Genomic DNA, 16,048 nt, shown 5'->3' on the forward strand with positions numbered 1-16,048 from the left:
ATGCCAGATGGTATTGTGGCAACTTTCAAAGTTTTTTTAGACAGCCAATTCTTTAAAACTTTAATTAAATAAATAGAAGGCAATTGCATACTCCTTGTTTTTTTATATTCAAGTGCAAGGATAATTAAGTTGACCCAATATCTTAGCGATGTAATTAATAGAAGAACATAAAATAGAAAATAAAAAAAAGATGTTTAACAGAAGACGAACTAAATGTACTTTTTTTTTCAGATCCAGGTTTACAAATGTCAATAATTTCATATGCCACGAAAAACCGTCATGAATTTACAATATATAGTCACATGCTACGTACACTAATAAAAAAAAACTTTAAAAAATTCCCTATTAATTATATATTGTAGATAAGCTGCCAATAGCAAAGCTTAAAAAATAACTTTTAATTCCCAAATTAATTATGATCAAATCAAAATAAATGAAATATTAATAAAGTAAATTGAATGCTTTCATTTATAGCTTTTAAAAATATCAATTATGAATTATAATGAAACACGTGTTAAAAATAAAAATACATGACAGTTGGATATTTTGTTTATAAAAAAAGGTGCAATTATCTCCACGATGAAAGTATAAAAAGATAGACAGGGATAGAGAAATAGGGTATTTATCCTAAAAAAGAGAGAATGTTATTATTTTCATGATAAATTCACAAAATAAAATAAAATAATTTGTCAAAATATAAGAAAGGGATCATATATAGATGGTATTTAATTAAATACTATTATCTCCAAAGTCAAACCCAACATACATATTAAAAAATAAAATTATAATTTTAAAAAATAAATTAGAAAATAAATCCGTCCCCGAAGAATAAGGCAATATCGTGCCTTAATTATTCTACTTTCACAAGCATACTAGCTTTAATACACTGGTTTGTATAAATATAAAAATATAGTTTAAAATATAAAAATATTTTAAGAAAGTAGTTTTTACTAGTTTATATTTTGTTACATATATTGGAGGTAATATTTGTAGCTAATGTAATATATGTTTATTTTTTTAGTAACATCAACAATTAAAATTGTCAACTTTTTTTTGTGAGATTGTATGATTATAATAAAATATATTATAGGTAATTATATTGAAATAATTCGTTAAGTACTTTCACTATAAACTGCAACGAGAAAATGATGATTAGATTAAATTTAACATGCAAGAAAATTTTAAAAGTTATATTAATATTTTTTTTTCTTTTAAATAATATTCTATAAAATATAATAATTAAAAGAAATAAGATTTGTTCCAAATTAGATAATCAGCTGCTGCGACCTCTCATCCTCCTTAATCATACCCTAAAAGGTGTCATTACTCATTCCAGTTACAAGTCCTAATTTGACACTCAATCCAAACAAGGAAATAATGTACAACAATTATTTTATTTTCACAAGCATACTAGCTCTAATCATAAACTTGTCACTTGTGTGGCACTGGTTTTGTATAAATATAAAAATATAACTTTAAAAAGAAAGTACTATTTTTCATTAAATATATTGGAGGTAATATTTCTAGTTTGATTTTTTTATTAAAATAAAAAAAAATTATGAACCTTTTTTTTTTGTGAGATTGTATGATTAAAATAAAATATATCATAGGTAATTATATTGAAGCGTTTCACTAATACTTCATTATAAAGAGCAACGACTAAAGAATGAATAAATTAAATTGTTAACACGTAAAAAAATTTAAATAAATTAAAATATATATTAATATTCTGTTACTTTTAAATATTCTATGAAATATATTAATTAAAATAAAAATTATTTTTAATCTGTATTTCAGTTTAGAATAATTTATAATAATAATAATTTTTTAAAAGAATAATAAAAAATATAAATTAATAAAAAATTATTATACACTTTTAATTTATATACATTATAATAATCTCAATTCAATTTTTAAAATTTTAAAATATGATTATAAATATATTTTATTCTAAGCAATAATGAATATAATAATATTTTTTAGTTTATCTTTTCAAGATGGAAATTTTAATAATTATTTTTTTATAATTATAATTTATTTAACTATAATGATTAACATAAAATTCATAAATTTAATAATTTGTTGGAAAAATATATTATAATTAATGGATGGAATTTTAACAATATTATTAAGTTAACTGTGTACTGCGTCTAATATATATGAAAATGGATTGAATATCCTTTCATGATGAATGCTCACATGAATGATTGATAAATATATTATACGAAAATTCAGAGTCTATTTATCTGTTGATAAAATATTAAATAAGCTGGACCATACTAAAACTTGTGTAGTATATAAGAAGAGAATAGAAGAGAGAAAGCATCAAGTGAGTGAATCCCACAAGAGAAGAAAGGAGATCATAAGACACTAATAAATTTCACCAGTACTAATTAGCAGCCCTCATGCATCACAACATCTCCAATAATCATTCCTTCATTGTGAACAAATCAGCCACCAAAATGAACTTTTTCTCCCTCACTCACTTCCTCTTGCAACACATCCACATCTTGGAACTCACCATTGCAACCGCAATGTTCATAGCCCTTAGAGCTTGGCGCTCAAAGAGGCACCGTGGCCTACCCATTTGGCCAATCTTTGGAATGCTCCCTTCCCTTCTCTATGGCCTCACAACCAACTTGTATGAATGGCTCAGTGAAGTTCTCATCCGCCAAAATGGTACCTTCACATTCCAAGGCCCGTGGTTCGCTAGCCTCGACTGTGTCCTCACCTCCGACCCTCGCAATCTCGAACATCTCCTCAAAACCAAGTTCTCCTCCTTCCCCAAGGGAAAGTTCTTCAGGTACACTCTTTCCACTTTTAAGACACTTCTTCATAGTACTTGAGATATAACTCTTGAAAATATATGCTAGCCAACTTATCTGTTGTTTACATTGTTTTCTCATCAGAATTGAAGTTTCATTTCAATAATATGTATAGTCCTTTGATAAAATCTTCATTCTAATTGGAAAAAATTTGTAGTATGCAAGTTTTAATTTGTTCAAATATACTTCGTCTGTTTCACTTTATATGACTAATTAACATAATTTTTTGGACAAGGTACACGCTTCGTGACCTTCTAGGAAACGGCATATTCAACGCAGACAACGAGACATGGCAGCGACAAAGGAAGACGGCGAGCCTCGAGTTTCACTCCACAATGTTCAGAAACCTAACCGCAGAGTCACTCTTCGAGCTCGTCCACAAAAGACTCTTACCCTTGTTAGAGTCATGTGTGAACAAATCACGTGTCATAGACCTTCAAGATATTTTGTTAAGGCTCACTTTCGACAACGTGTGCATGATAGCGTTTGGTGTTGACCCTGGTTGCTCACAGCCCCACTTGCCAGAGATTCCATTCGCTACAGCATTTGAGGATGCAACAGAAACCTCAATGAGGAGATTCATCACCCCAGTGTGGATGTGGAAGTTCATGAGGTATCTCGATGTTGGTGCTGAAAAGAGGTTGAGGGAGTCAATAGAGAAGGTTGATGAGTTTGCCGAGAGTGTTATTAGGACAAGGAAAAAGGAACTTGCTTTGCAGCATGAGAAATCTGACCTATTAACTGTGTTCATGAGGCTTAAGGATGAGAATGGAATGGCTTATTCAGATAGGTTTTTGAGGGACATTTGTGTGAATTTCATTTTGGCTGGGAGGGACACTTCTTCTGTGGCTTTGAGTTGGTTTTTCTGGCTTTTGCATAAGAATCCTAAAGTGGAGGAGAGGATTTTGGCTGAGATTTGCAGGGTGGTTATGAGACACAGGGAAGGGTTGAAGAAGGAAGAGGTTGCTGGGAATTGTATTGCATTTAGGCCTGAGGAGATAAAGAAGATGGATTATTTGCATGCTGCCCTTTCAGAAGCTCTCAGGTTATATCCTTCTGTTCCTGTGGATCACAAGGAGGTAACTACTGTTTAATTTTACTTCTTAATTGGTTTTTTTTTAACATGTTAAAAGGAACAAAAACTGATTTTTTTTTACTGCACTATTGAAAATAAAGAAAATTATTTTTTTTATATATTTTTTAACAATTTAGATACAATTTATAAGTGTTTTTTAAAATTAAAGTTTTATCTCGATAATCTGTTTTAAAAGTCAATGTAAATTATGAAAACAATCCTTTAATTCTGATTAATTAACATAAAAAGCACCTATAAAATTCTATCTAAATTCTGATAAAAACTTTTCACCACTTTGAGTTCCTTAACTTCTACTGGCCCTAGGGAAATAAATTAATTTATTGGGAGGTTAACAATTTTTTTTTTCTATATTGATTCTTTATTGTTCCTTATTGATCTGCTTCACTATCATTGCATTTGGTAATTGACTTCGAAAGGGTTGATCACAAAGAGTAGAAGAATCCTTTTTTGCTTTTGTGTTCATATTAAATTCTTCTGTGCACTGCATGTTGGTTATAAATTACTACTACCGTTTTGCTGTTTCCCTTCTCTGGGACCAATTATGTTGACTTCACATTAAATTTCTTCAGAGTAACTTTCATGCATTTGAGTTTTGAGAGCTAAGCATTAACTTTGGTCAACTACTTGTTTACCTAACATACGAAATCTTTGTCCGCCCTATAATTTTTACAGTATTATTTTAATGTAGAGATAGGGCACCGAACCAATAACCGATTCATAAATAGTATAACTGTAGATTATAAACCCAATCATTTTTTATTACTGAGAAATATTAATTTATTAATTTTTATTATAGATGTCAGTAAGAAATATTCAAATCTGTAACTTTTTTCTCTTCTTTCCCAATTTATCCTTAAACACTTTCTTTTAATTATCAAATCAATCTTATATTTCATGCTTAAAACCAAATACTACACATTTTATTACTTGCAAATTTGCATCCGTCAAATGTTCCGGGCACCACCCATTTGGCTAATTAGTTGAGAAGATCACACAATTCAAGGTATTGTTATTAAATGCAACTTGGGATGGGAACCAAGATTGAATGCAAGTTTTTTTTGTTGTTTTTTCTTCTAGAAAGCACTTCTTAACATTGGAGTATTATTAAGAAATAGAGTAGATGGTTTACTCTATCTATGTACAAAAGTTTTACAAACCTAAATCAAAGAGATACAAAGAAATACAAACTAACTAGTATATAAATGGTTGTGAAAAAGACATACTAGTATAATTTGTACAATTTTTTGTTGGTAAAGTATATCATAAAATATTAATATACCAATTAAAAAAGGAACAATGAATTAATACACCAATTAAAAAAGAAAATGAACAATATTAATACATATTAAGAACTAACTTTTACAAGAAAGCAACACGCATTGAATGCAATATTGTCAATCGTTTGATAGAAGTTCAAATTAAATTATGATCATTTTTAATTCAGATAAAAGAAAATTAACAATATTAATACATATTAAGATCTAACTTTTACAAGAAAGCAACACACATTGAATGCAATTGATGGCAGTTTAAATTAAATTATGATAATTTTTAATTCAGGTAAAAGAAAACGAACAATATTAATACACCAACATGAATAGTACTCCTACATATTAAGATCTGACTTTTAAAAGAAGGCAACAAACATTGAATATTCAATTTGTTTGATGGAAGTTCAAATTAAATTATGATAATTATTTTTAATTCAGGTGGTGGAGGATGTGACTTTCCCAGATGGAACAGTGCTACAGAAAGGGACAAAAGTAATGTATTCAATTTACACAATGGGGAGAATGGAAAGCATATGGGGCAAGGACTGCAAGGAATTCAAGCCAGAAAGGTGGCTAAGAGATAATGGACACTTCATGAGTGAGTCTGCTTACAAATTCACTGCCTTCAATGGAGGACCTCGTTTGTGCTTAGGCAAAGATTTTGCATACTATCAAATGAAATATGCTGCAGCCAGCATCATTTTCCGCTACCATGTTAAGGTACTGGAGAACCACCCTGTGGTGCCAAAGCTTGCCTTGACTCTCTACATGAAGCATGGCTTGAAAGTCAACCTTCAAAGGCGCGATGCTTCAGAAATTGAGAAGTACTTCAAAGTTTAGAGAAATATTATTGAATATTGCTAATTAATATTGTTATGATTTATATGGGGTGTCAGAATTATTTCTATACGTTTTTCAATTACAAGTAAGGCTTGATGTAAGTAAACATATATACTAGGGGATGCATAATGTTAATGAAGTTTATTCAGTGTGTTATTTTTAAAAATAAAATTGAAGATGTAGTTTCCTAAACTATAAATATATAGATGTAACTTTCGTAATAGTTATAATAATATTCATATCTTGGAATTAAATAAGGTGTTAAGCATAAAAAAATTAATAATTAATATGAAATAAATCTTTTCACATATATAGATAAGTCATAAACACTAAAATTAGAAAAAGATAACCGGAGTAGGTTTAAAAATAACTTGCATACCTTCATTTTTCTCTTCTTCTCGTTCCAAATTAATGGATGTGAAACAATGAAATAGAATTTTTAGTTTTTAAAAGAAATTTATAAACTAAAATTGTCAAACAATTTTTTTTAGTTTTTATTTTAAATTTTGACTTGAAACTAAATTTTAAGTTAAAGTAAATTTGAACTACGTACAAAAATGATAAATTTAAAATAATTTAGGAAATTATTAATTTAAAAAATATATTATTTCTTTGGATTATTTTTTTGTAATTGTTGGTGTGAAATATGATTAGTCATAGTGTCAACTAATATCAGTTGACTCCCTTGCAACAATTAACTTAAGGAAGAGATATTGTTTCTTGGTTGGATTCTTGGTTCACTCCAAAGAACTACATAACAATCATACATATGTTATGCATAATACAACAAAAACATGTTTCTATTTTACATAACACAAGAGAGACATGATGCATTTGTGCATTTTGTGGGTGAAAAAAATAGCGGAAACATGATTCCTTTGTATAACATATAGAGCGAATTCATGTTTCCACTGAAAGGACATTTTGGGAAATTTAAAAAGCCGCCCAAGTGGGTAGTGAGAATAGCAAATGTGGGAGTCAGAATAGCAACTCCCTCGCTTTCTTTATAAAAAATTAAGTGAGATTTGGTGTGTCTAATATGGGCCTGATTAGATGGAATTGGGTTGGGAATTGGAAAAGGGATTTTTCTTTTATTGGAAGGGATTGTCTGACCAATTAAAGGGGATTCTTGTTAAAATAATTTGAAAAGATTCTTATAAATTTGTATGTGCAAGCCAAGGCCACTAACAAGGTTCGTGCATTCTCTTGGAAATTGATATTAGCTTGGTTGCCAACAATTAGGCTATTTGTGGCCAATGTTCGGAGTCTTCATCACAAAACTTACTCTTCCTGTGCCAAGTTTCTCGTCCGGTTTTGAACTCCTTTTACTCTTGGCTTGGCTTTGTGGTTGCTTTACCTTCTTCTACAGTGGACCATTAATTATTTGCCTCATAAAGGATTTGATAAGGTAAAAAAAATAAAAAATAAAGATATTTGACAAATGTTGTGGCATAGTCGTGTGGAGTTTATGGTTGTGGTTATATCATAATAACATTATTTTTTACTGTGATTTTGATCGTATGTATATCCTAATTGACTTGGTAAAAACACGTGGTTGGTCTTGGTTTATTGCTTTACTTGGTTCTACAAGGGCTTAGGTTTATATTGGTGCTGTAGTCCTATGGTGTAGACGTATCATGATCAACAGTTAATTAATCATTTATGACTTTTTGTTCATGCTAATTACGTAGAAGGGTTGGATTATCCTTGTAATCCCTTTTGTAAGATTTGTTTACTTGAACAGTATTCATGGGGATTTATGCAGGCCGATCCATCAAATTAATCTCACACGGTGTTATTGTCAACTTTAATTAGAACAATTAAACTTTTCGGTGGAAACAAAATAGGGTCTTCTGATCTAAAGATTTAACCAGATGGAAATTTACATGAAGCCAAGGCAAAGGATTATATACGGTATATATATGTATGTATTCTATATTGACCGAATATCTCACTAGCAACCAGATTTTCATAAAACTTGCGCCATTTTCTTTTTTATATTGTTTTACTTTTTTGTTTCTGTCTCTGTCTAATTATATATTTAAGTTCAAATTAAATGAGAAGTTTGAAACTAAGAAGTTTCTATAATAATTTAATTTAATATGCATCAGCATAACTAACGAATAGAAACCGCTCTAATAGTCGTCTTTCCTTGTCATACACACAAAACGAATGTTCGAATTAATAGGCATGCATTTTCTTTTATAAATTTATGTTCTGATCTAGCTACAGTAAGTTACTACCTCATTTTCTTTTACACAATTCTAAACTCTATTCGTAATTTTCATTACCCACTTCACTTTTTTTTTAGATAAACACGTGAAAATGTATGTATAATTGTCCAACTAAGCTACGATTATAAATGCAAAATTTTAAATATTATATATAATGAAATTAGACCTTGTTTTTCTTCATAATGAAAGGAAATGTCAATAACAACAATACGATTGCTATATATATCTGAATGTCAATAACATACTACAACATTTCTGCAAAATACATCGGACAATTAGCTTCGATTTATACATCAATGTTAATTAATCAACCTAAGCATATTGCTAAATGTTGGATTCTTGATCATGTGAATGGTGAGGAGCTTATTGAAAAAAGATAAAATTCACTTGATTTCTATGTTAAAAAATAATTAATCTTTAACTATTGATCGGGAAATATCCTTTACACGGACCAAAAAAAATTATCACTCAAACTATTTCAACTTGACTGGTACATGCTACTTAATTTTTTTTAAATAGCCGACGCTAATAATTAAAAATATTAATTTACAATAAGCTTATTCAAGACTAAGATACACTACAAAAACATGTTTATTATGCGTTGAAGAGAAACAAAATATAAAAATGATGATAAAATGGTAATTTGCTACTTTTTTTTTTAAAAAAAAATAACAGTAAGGAGTAAAAAGAGCATCAAAGAGGGTGAGAATAGCACCCCTATCCTTCGCACCCCTTCCTTCCTTTTATTTTTTTCACCACTAAAAGGAGCTTGACAAATAGATTTTTTAGTCTTAGAAATACACGAGGGAAAAAAATAATCTTGGATAAACAATAAACAATAATCTTACTTTTAATTAATATTTAATCTTGAAGAGGGATAATGAATATTTATTTTCACCAGACAAATTTTGTGAGTAAAAATATACATATACATTATTCTTACTCACTATCACACTTTCCTCTTAATAATTCATATATTTACATTCTTTAATTTTTTTCGTTTTCAAAATTTTTGTTCATGTATCAATTTTTATTTATTGTCAATCTCATAAATTTGATTCATAATAATTTTTCATTTGCTCTCCAATTCAATTGTTCCTTGCTCATGTCTTATATAATATAAATAGATATATCTATAATTTGAGTCACACTTTAATGAATAATAAAAAAAATAGTAAGAAGAGTTTTGTCATGAGAAGGTGAGGTATATAACATTTTAAATATAGTTTTCTTGTTATTTATTTGGTCTTATATCAAAGTTGTTTGTATTATGAAAAAATAATATCTTTAACGTAATAAATATATTTTAGAAATTATAATAAATATTTCAAAAGACAATTTAACCAAATATATATTTTAATTATTTTCAAAAATATAAAAAAATATTCTCAAATAATTTTATAATATATCAAACACATTTTTTATTAAATATCTAAAAATAATGTTCTCATATTTTATTGTGAACAATAATATTTTTTAAAAATTAAAAAAGTTATGTATCCGTAAAACAAATGCCCCTAAGTTAATTTTGTATTTCCTAAAATATGCAATTCATGTGGATTTATGTTGGTAGATACATCGATATCTCCTACGGTGCATGCTATTGTCAACCTAGATCAAACTTTTCGGTGGAAACAGGTAGGATCTTCTGTTCTAATTACAGCTTCGACAAGATGGAAATTTACATAAAGCCAGGGCAAAGAATTAGATATGGTATGTATTCTATATTGAATTATCTCAGCAACAATCCCATTTTCAGAAAACTTACGTCATTTTCTTTTTTGTATTCTTTTGTATTTTTGTTTCTGTCCCTGTCTCCTCTTACTTATTTAAATTCAATGGAGGCTATTCTTCATTTGATTGCTCTCCAAGTTTGAAACTAAGAAGGTTTTATAATATATATATATATATATATATATATATATATATATATATATATATATATATATCTCTAATACTAATAGTAGCCTTTCCCTATCACACACAACACGAATGTTCTAATTAATTAATTAACAGGAAAGCCTTTTTCTGTACCGATGTAGCTACAGTAAATTCCCACCTAATCTTCGTATGCATGATTCTAAACTCTATTTGTGATTTTCATTACCTCCACTTTTTTTTAGTTAAACAAGTGAACTAGATTATAACTGTCCAATAAAACTACGTACGATTATAAATGGAAAGTTTAAAGAATATATATAGTGAAATTAAACCTTGTTTTTCTTACTAAATAAATGGAAGGAACTTTATAGATATTAGAACATGTACCGCATAACACTGTTAAAATCTTAACATAGATATATGGATATATTTGGATGTCAATACAGCACCATATATATAACACAAAGCGGCACATAATAATATTTTATAAAGTAATTAGTTTCAACTTGATTAGAGGCCCTCCATCAATTCAAATAGAGTAATGTTATTCGTCCTATTTATTCTCTTTCAAATTTTCCTAGAAAAGATTAAATGAAAAATTAAATTTACTTAATAATCTTAAAAACATAAAAAAAATTAATATTCACTTTGTTTAATAATTTGGAGGATATGTTAAAAAACAAAGGAGGTAAAATAATTCATTAAAGGATAAGATATATGTGATTGCTCAAAATATTTTAAAATATCATTTTAGTCCAAATATTTTTTTTATACTTTATTAGTCTGTATATTTCCTAAAAATAATATCATTTTAGTCCCTCTATCACCTGTAAAGGAAAAAATAAGTTAGGCCACTCAGACAAGGATTTATAATCCAACTTATATTAAGTCCAAGGCAGTTCAAGCTTTTTAAGAAATACACTAGGTTAAGGACTTAAGGCTTTTATAAAAGTCTATTTAGTCATAAATTCAAACTTATTTCATTTGAAAAGTCTCTTAGGCCTAACACACACATTATAAGAGTTTTATTATAAAATATATTTTTGAATAAATGATCATGAGAAATTAGATTAAAACTTAACAATAGATTTATATCATATATATAAACAAGTTAAACTCGACTCTTACAAAATTTTACCTACATATTTACACTCTTATCTTGTTATATATAAAGAGAGTTTTGTCATTAACCTATTAGCAGATTAGTTTATTTAGAGATTAAGTCAGTCCTACATAAAACTTTAATGTAAAATAAACTTTTAAACAGGCTAATCATTCAAATCAAACTTTTAAAAAAGTAAGATCAAAGCTAAAAAAATGTCTGGCATATAACAAGCTAAGCTTAATCTAACCTTGAATTTTTTAAACAAGTCCAACTTTTTTAAACAAAAGTCGTATTTAACTAAGCTTATTTCCACCCTATTTATAAGAAAATAAAAACATGTATTTCTGTTAAAATATAAAAATTTAATTTTTATTAACTAATTACATTCGTATATATGTATGGTTTTAGCTTGTGGCTCCAAGTCCCATGTGTGGGTGTCTGTCTGGAACAGGCATGCACGTAAACAAGAAGCACCTTCAAAATGCCTCCACAAATATATATAAAAAAATTCATTGAATGAAGAAGCGTGAGGAAGGTGTAAACGTGTAAAGAAGGGTTGGACTAAACTAATAAAGGACCAAGTCCAACTCTTCCATCCAAATTAACCCCCAACATTATATCATATCAAACTAATTAATTCAACAAAACCACCATTTCCTCATCATTATTTATTTTAATTATCATGCTTTCAATCACAACATCATCACTAGCGACTAAGCCAACCACAATTCAAATCATCATCATCATCATCATCATCATGTTCATCCTCCTCCTATATTGATCTTCCAAGCCTCTCACTCACACCCTCTTTTCCATACACATGGCCAAACCCAAAGGCTCTTCAAAACCCAAAACCTCTATTTTTCTATGCTGCTTTGGGTCCTCTTCCCGTTCCAGTAAGGAATCATCACCCACAAAAGGATCTTATGATCCTATTATCTCAAAGATGAAGAAGAAAAGTACTTCTACTAGTTGGTTTTCATGGCGAAGGATTCGATTAATCAACAAGAACTCAGCTACTTACAAAACGGTGCCGCTTGAAGCCTCAAATATCTCTGATAATCATGCTCATTATTCCAAGTCCAAGTCAAAGTCAACCCTTCACCATAAACCTCAAGCTCCGGCTACCAATCCGCCCCGGCCGCCGTCGCCACAGCCGGCTCCAGTGCCAGCACACAGAAAAGGGCCTGTGGTTGGCGTGTCGGTGGTGGTGGTCACTTTGGTAATTATGCTATTTTGGGGTCGTTTATGCGCAATCCTATGCATTTCGGTGTGGTTATATTGTACTCGGCGTTTTAGGAAGAACGATGAGGATCTTCAAAGGAGGAAATCGAAGAGGGTGGATTTGGATTTGGATTTGGATTCGGAGGAGTACAAGAAAAAAGTGATAATGGAGGGTCTTCTTGGGAGAAATCACAGACCTATTCTATCAACTCCAATTAGGTAGCTAGGTATGGGTGTCTGCTTCCCATTTTGTCTATATAACAAAACAATTGTAAATTCACCAATTTTTGTTACTCTAAATAGAAAACAAAAAGGCTTACCCTATACATATTAAACTAATGAATGTAAATTACTTTTTTTTGTTTTCATTATTGAGTGTAGCAACTCAACCATTTAAACCAAATGGACAAGATCAGCTGTAGTCTGTAGAGACCAGAATCCAGCCTGAGGGTATTTATTAATTAATTTCTTTATTAAGCAGATGTTATGATGGTATTTTAGTTTTTTTTTTTAGTATGGAGACATTGAATTAATGTTACTATGTCTACTAATATTGTTAACGCAAATGCTAATTAGTATCTTAAGGATACTAATTAAAAAATTAAAAATAGATTTTTTTTATTAAAATATATAAAATTATATTATTTATAATTTTTTTATGTTTTTCTATAATTTTAACAATAAATATTTTTATCTTTATATTCCTTAGGCCCAGATTAACATGCAAGACCCTATTGTTAATTTGTAATTTTATCAATAAAAATTTGGAATCTAGATAATAAAATTAATAAATATTTAATATATATTTAAAATACTAATATATTTTACTTATATGAGTCTTAAGAATAAATCACGTGATATTAAGGTTATCATTGTGACCAATAAAGTTCAATATAATTGATAAATAATTTATTCCTTAAAGATTCTTATAGAGATTTAATTATCTAATGATGCATACGAAAATAACTTTGTTGAAAGAAATAAAGTTTACTTAAATGACTTTCACATTTGGAAAGACTAATCTTATGATATCCAGATATAAAAATATCTTGTTTTCATAAAAAAGAAAAAAAAAAAAGTCATCACGTGGGAAGCATGAGAGAAAATTTTGGGTGCAATTAATGTATTCTCGAGTTCCGTTGGAGTCATTGAAATTTTTGCTGCTATACAATTAAATTTGTGTAGCTTTACATTCATATATTAGATTTTTAATATTAAATAAAAGATATATTTAATTGTACATTAAAGGAAAATTTCCAAGATTTTGTGCTTGTTTTCAAGTTCCTCATCGATGGATGAAATGAAATAAGTTTGTTCACGACAAAAAAGGAAAATTTTCACTTTGAATACACGAATTTTACTTAGTAAAATATGGAATGTTCGTTGCCGGTTTCACGGCAGCGTTTTCTGAATGACGTGTTCTTGAAAATGTATGGCGAAGACCAATAAATATAAAAATGAAGTCAGAGATTTTGTTCTCATGTTTTTGTTAAATTTATCTATGGATGAATGCGACTACTAGCTTCTATCCTTTAATTGGCATGCTATCTTACAGTATTCATCATAAAAAAATTGCATTTAAATTATCGGCTTAAATATATTTTGTTGCAGTAAATTAAGTAAATTTTAATTTCATATGACACCGATTAACTATTAATATGTCTAATAAAAGATCACATAGCCATCTTAACTTAAGTAATATTCAATAATTTGAATGAGTTGTCAACACATGACTCCCCAAAAAAATTAAATCTTAAAATAAGTGTCATTTATTTTTCTTTAAGGGTATAAGAATTAAAATTAATGATATCAACCGGTGAAAATGAACTTAATTATTTGACTTATATATATATATATATATATATATATATATATATATATATATATCAAATTAATGATATTTTTAAAATAAATTAAAATTTAAAATTATTATGATCTTAATCAATCATGTTTTGGACCTTATATGAATACGGGTAAATATTGGTATGATTCGTATCTGTTAAGGAAAAAATTTAACGTGCCACCGTTCCACCAATATTGCCACTAGTAATTAAGTGACAATTTCTAAGCCGTTGAATTCTGCCAAAAAGAAAAATTCTATCAGAGATGTTCAGATTCAATTCAATGGTTAAGAAATTACTACACTGGGGATGTTGCACCAATTAGTTCTTCAACGATGAGGGTGGATGCTAGAGGCTTTTGATTCAAGAAAAACGCAAAGATTTTGTCCACAAATTAGTTAATTTTCTGCATTTGGTTTGGATTTAATTATCATTATAGGATCAATTGTGGATGCTGCTATATATGGAATTGAAGGGTCAAGGGAGAAAGATTGATGACACATTCTGATATTATATATAATTGCACGCGAAAATCTCTGCCATGCATATCTCAAGAATTCACAAGACATTGTGTTTTTCGATTCAATGAAGGGGATCCCATGATGACATAGTTGTTGTGTGTATGAGATTCATGTGCAAACAATGAATCCAAGGTGTGAAGAAACAACAACGAGGGATTCAAAGATTTTTTATTTTAGTTGGAAATGTATGTGGCATCTTGTGAGAGGAATTAGGGCACCAGGTCAAGTTGGATTTCATGGTGTGCCAGTTACATAAGATTTTAAGATAGGTTTCTGATCACGTTTGATGTGTCATGTTATAACGTGTTTACGTCGTTGTGGAACACACCCACAAGGAAATTGGTTAGAGACATCATAGAAAGAAAGAGTAGTGAGGCAGAAAGCAGGAAAATAGAGGGGAGATAGTTGCAGAGGAGGGGTTAGCATAGGTTGGATCTTCTTCTTGTGAAAAGCCTCGTGATTGTGAAGCCTCTTCTGCAACGACACTTTCCCGGGGTGACTCCTATTTTGCATCTTTCAACCTTGATAACAAGAAAGACCAAGATTACACTAGGACATTGTTTCTTTCAGTTAGAGATAGATGACTCAGCAAGACAATTTTACTTGTTGCACCCTTGGAGATTGAATGTTCAAAGTTATTATTTGCTTCACATTGGTTGGTAGATTTTGGTGATGCAATCCAAGTTTTGAGTGGCTGATCTTTTGATTCATTTGGGTGCCTAACATTTTGTTAACAATGGTAATTATTTATACTTACCAATTATACATTGTGCTAGTTTACTTTTTATCCCACTTAGTTAGACGAGCTTCACATTCTGTTGGAGGGTTCAAATAAACAATTCCTATTCACTTTTTATTCTTTTTAGTGTGAGCAACCTTTAGAATCTTTTGCCTATTTGTTGCATTACTAGAATATGGAGGTGGTTGAAATTCTTTGGTCGCATGTGCTTTATTGTGATTTTGCATCATTCGGGATTGCACAATTCTTAATATGGCCAGAGGAAAAAACTTAGATGCAGTTATTACCATTTGCCAATCAAAATTAGAGTTTTACTTTAGTAATCTACATAATAAAGGTTTGTAAATGTCAACTTAGATTACCAAGGTGAAACTCCAATCATATTGGAAAATAGCACCAAAAGCACTTAAGGAATTGAATCTAAGTTTGATCGATGCCAGATTGTATCACATTCTAGTTTCTTTTGGAGTT

At 29.3% G+C, this 16,048-nt stretch overlaps 2 protein-coding genes across 2 annotated transcripts; both read left to right on the plus strand.

Moving 5' to 3' along the window:
- Positions 1-2,315: 2,315 nt before the first annotated feature.
- Positions 2,316-6,286, plus strand: LOC100787593 (cytochrome P450 86B1). Its single transcript, XM_003556554.5, has 3 exons — positions 2,316-2,803; positions 3,061-3,904; positions 5,631-6,286. The coding sequence occupies exons 1-3, from the start codon at positions 2,406-2,408 to the stop codon at positions 6,030-6,032; spliced, it is 1,644 nt and encodes a 547-aa protein (XP_003556602.2). The 5' UTR covers positions 2,316-2,405; the 3' UTR covers positions 6,033-6,286.
- Positions 6,287-11,768: 5,482 nt separating this feature from the next.
- Positions 11,769-12,953, plus strand: LOC102670262 (uncharacterized protein At5g23160). Its single transcript, XM_006605355.4, has one exon. It carries the CDS (start codon positions 12,073-12,075, stop codon positions 12,697-12,699), a length of 627 nt encoding a protein of 208 aa, XP_006605418.1. The 5' UTR covers positions 11,769-12,072; the 3' UTR covers positions 12,700-12,953.
- The last annotated feature ends 3,095 nt before the right edge of the window (positions 12,954-16,048 follow it).

The sequence above is a fragment of the Glycine max genome, chromosome 20, assembly GCF_000004515.6.
Source record: "Glycine max cultivar Williams 82 chromosome 20, Glycine_max_v4.0, whole genome shotgun sequence".
Lineage (NCBI taxonomy): Eukaryota > Viridiplantae > Streptophyta > Magnoliopsida > Fabales > Fabaceae > Glycine > Glycine max.

Bases quoted from the DNA above. Each gene is read 5' to 3' on its own strand.
- LOC102670262 (XM_006605355.4), top strand. From the start codon at position 12,073: ATGGCCAAACCCAAAGGCTCTTCAAAACCCAAAACCTCTATTTTTCTA.
- LOC100787593 (XM_003556554.5), top strand. From the start codon at position 2,406: ATGCATCACAACATCTCCAATAATCATTCCTTCATTGTGAACAAATCA. The intron at 2,804-3,060 runs GTACACTCTTTC...TTTTTGGACAAG, and splicing joins CCCAAGGGAAAGTTCTTCAG to GTACACGCTTCGTGACCTTC. The intron at 3,905-5,630 runs GTAACTACTGTT...TTTTTAATTCAG, and splicing joins TTCCTGTGGATCACAAGGAG to GTGGTGGAGGATGTGACTTT.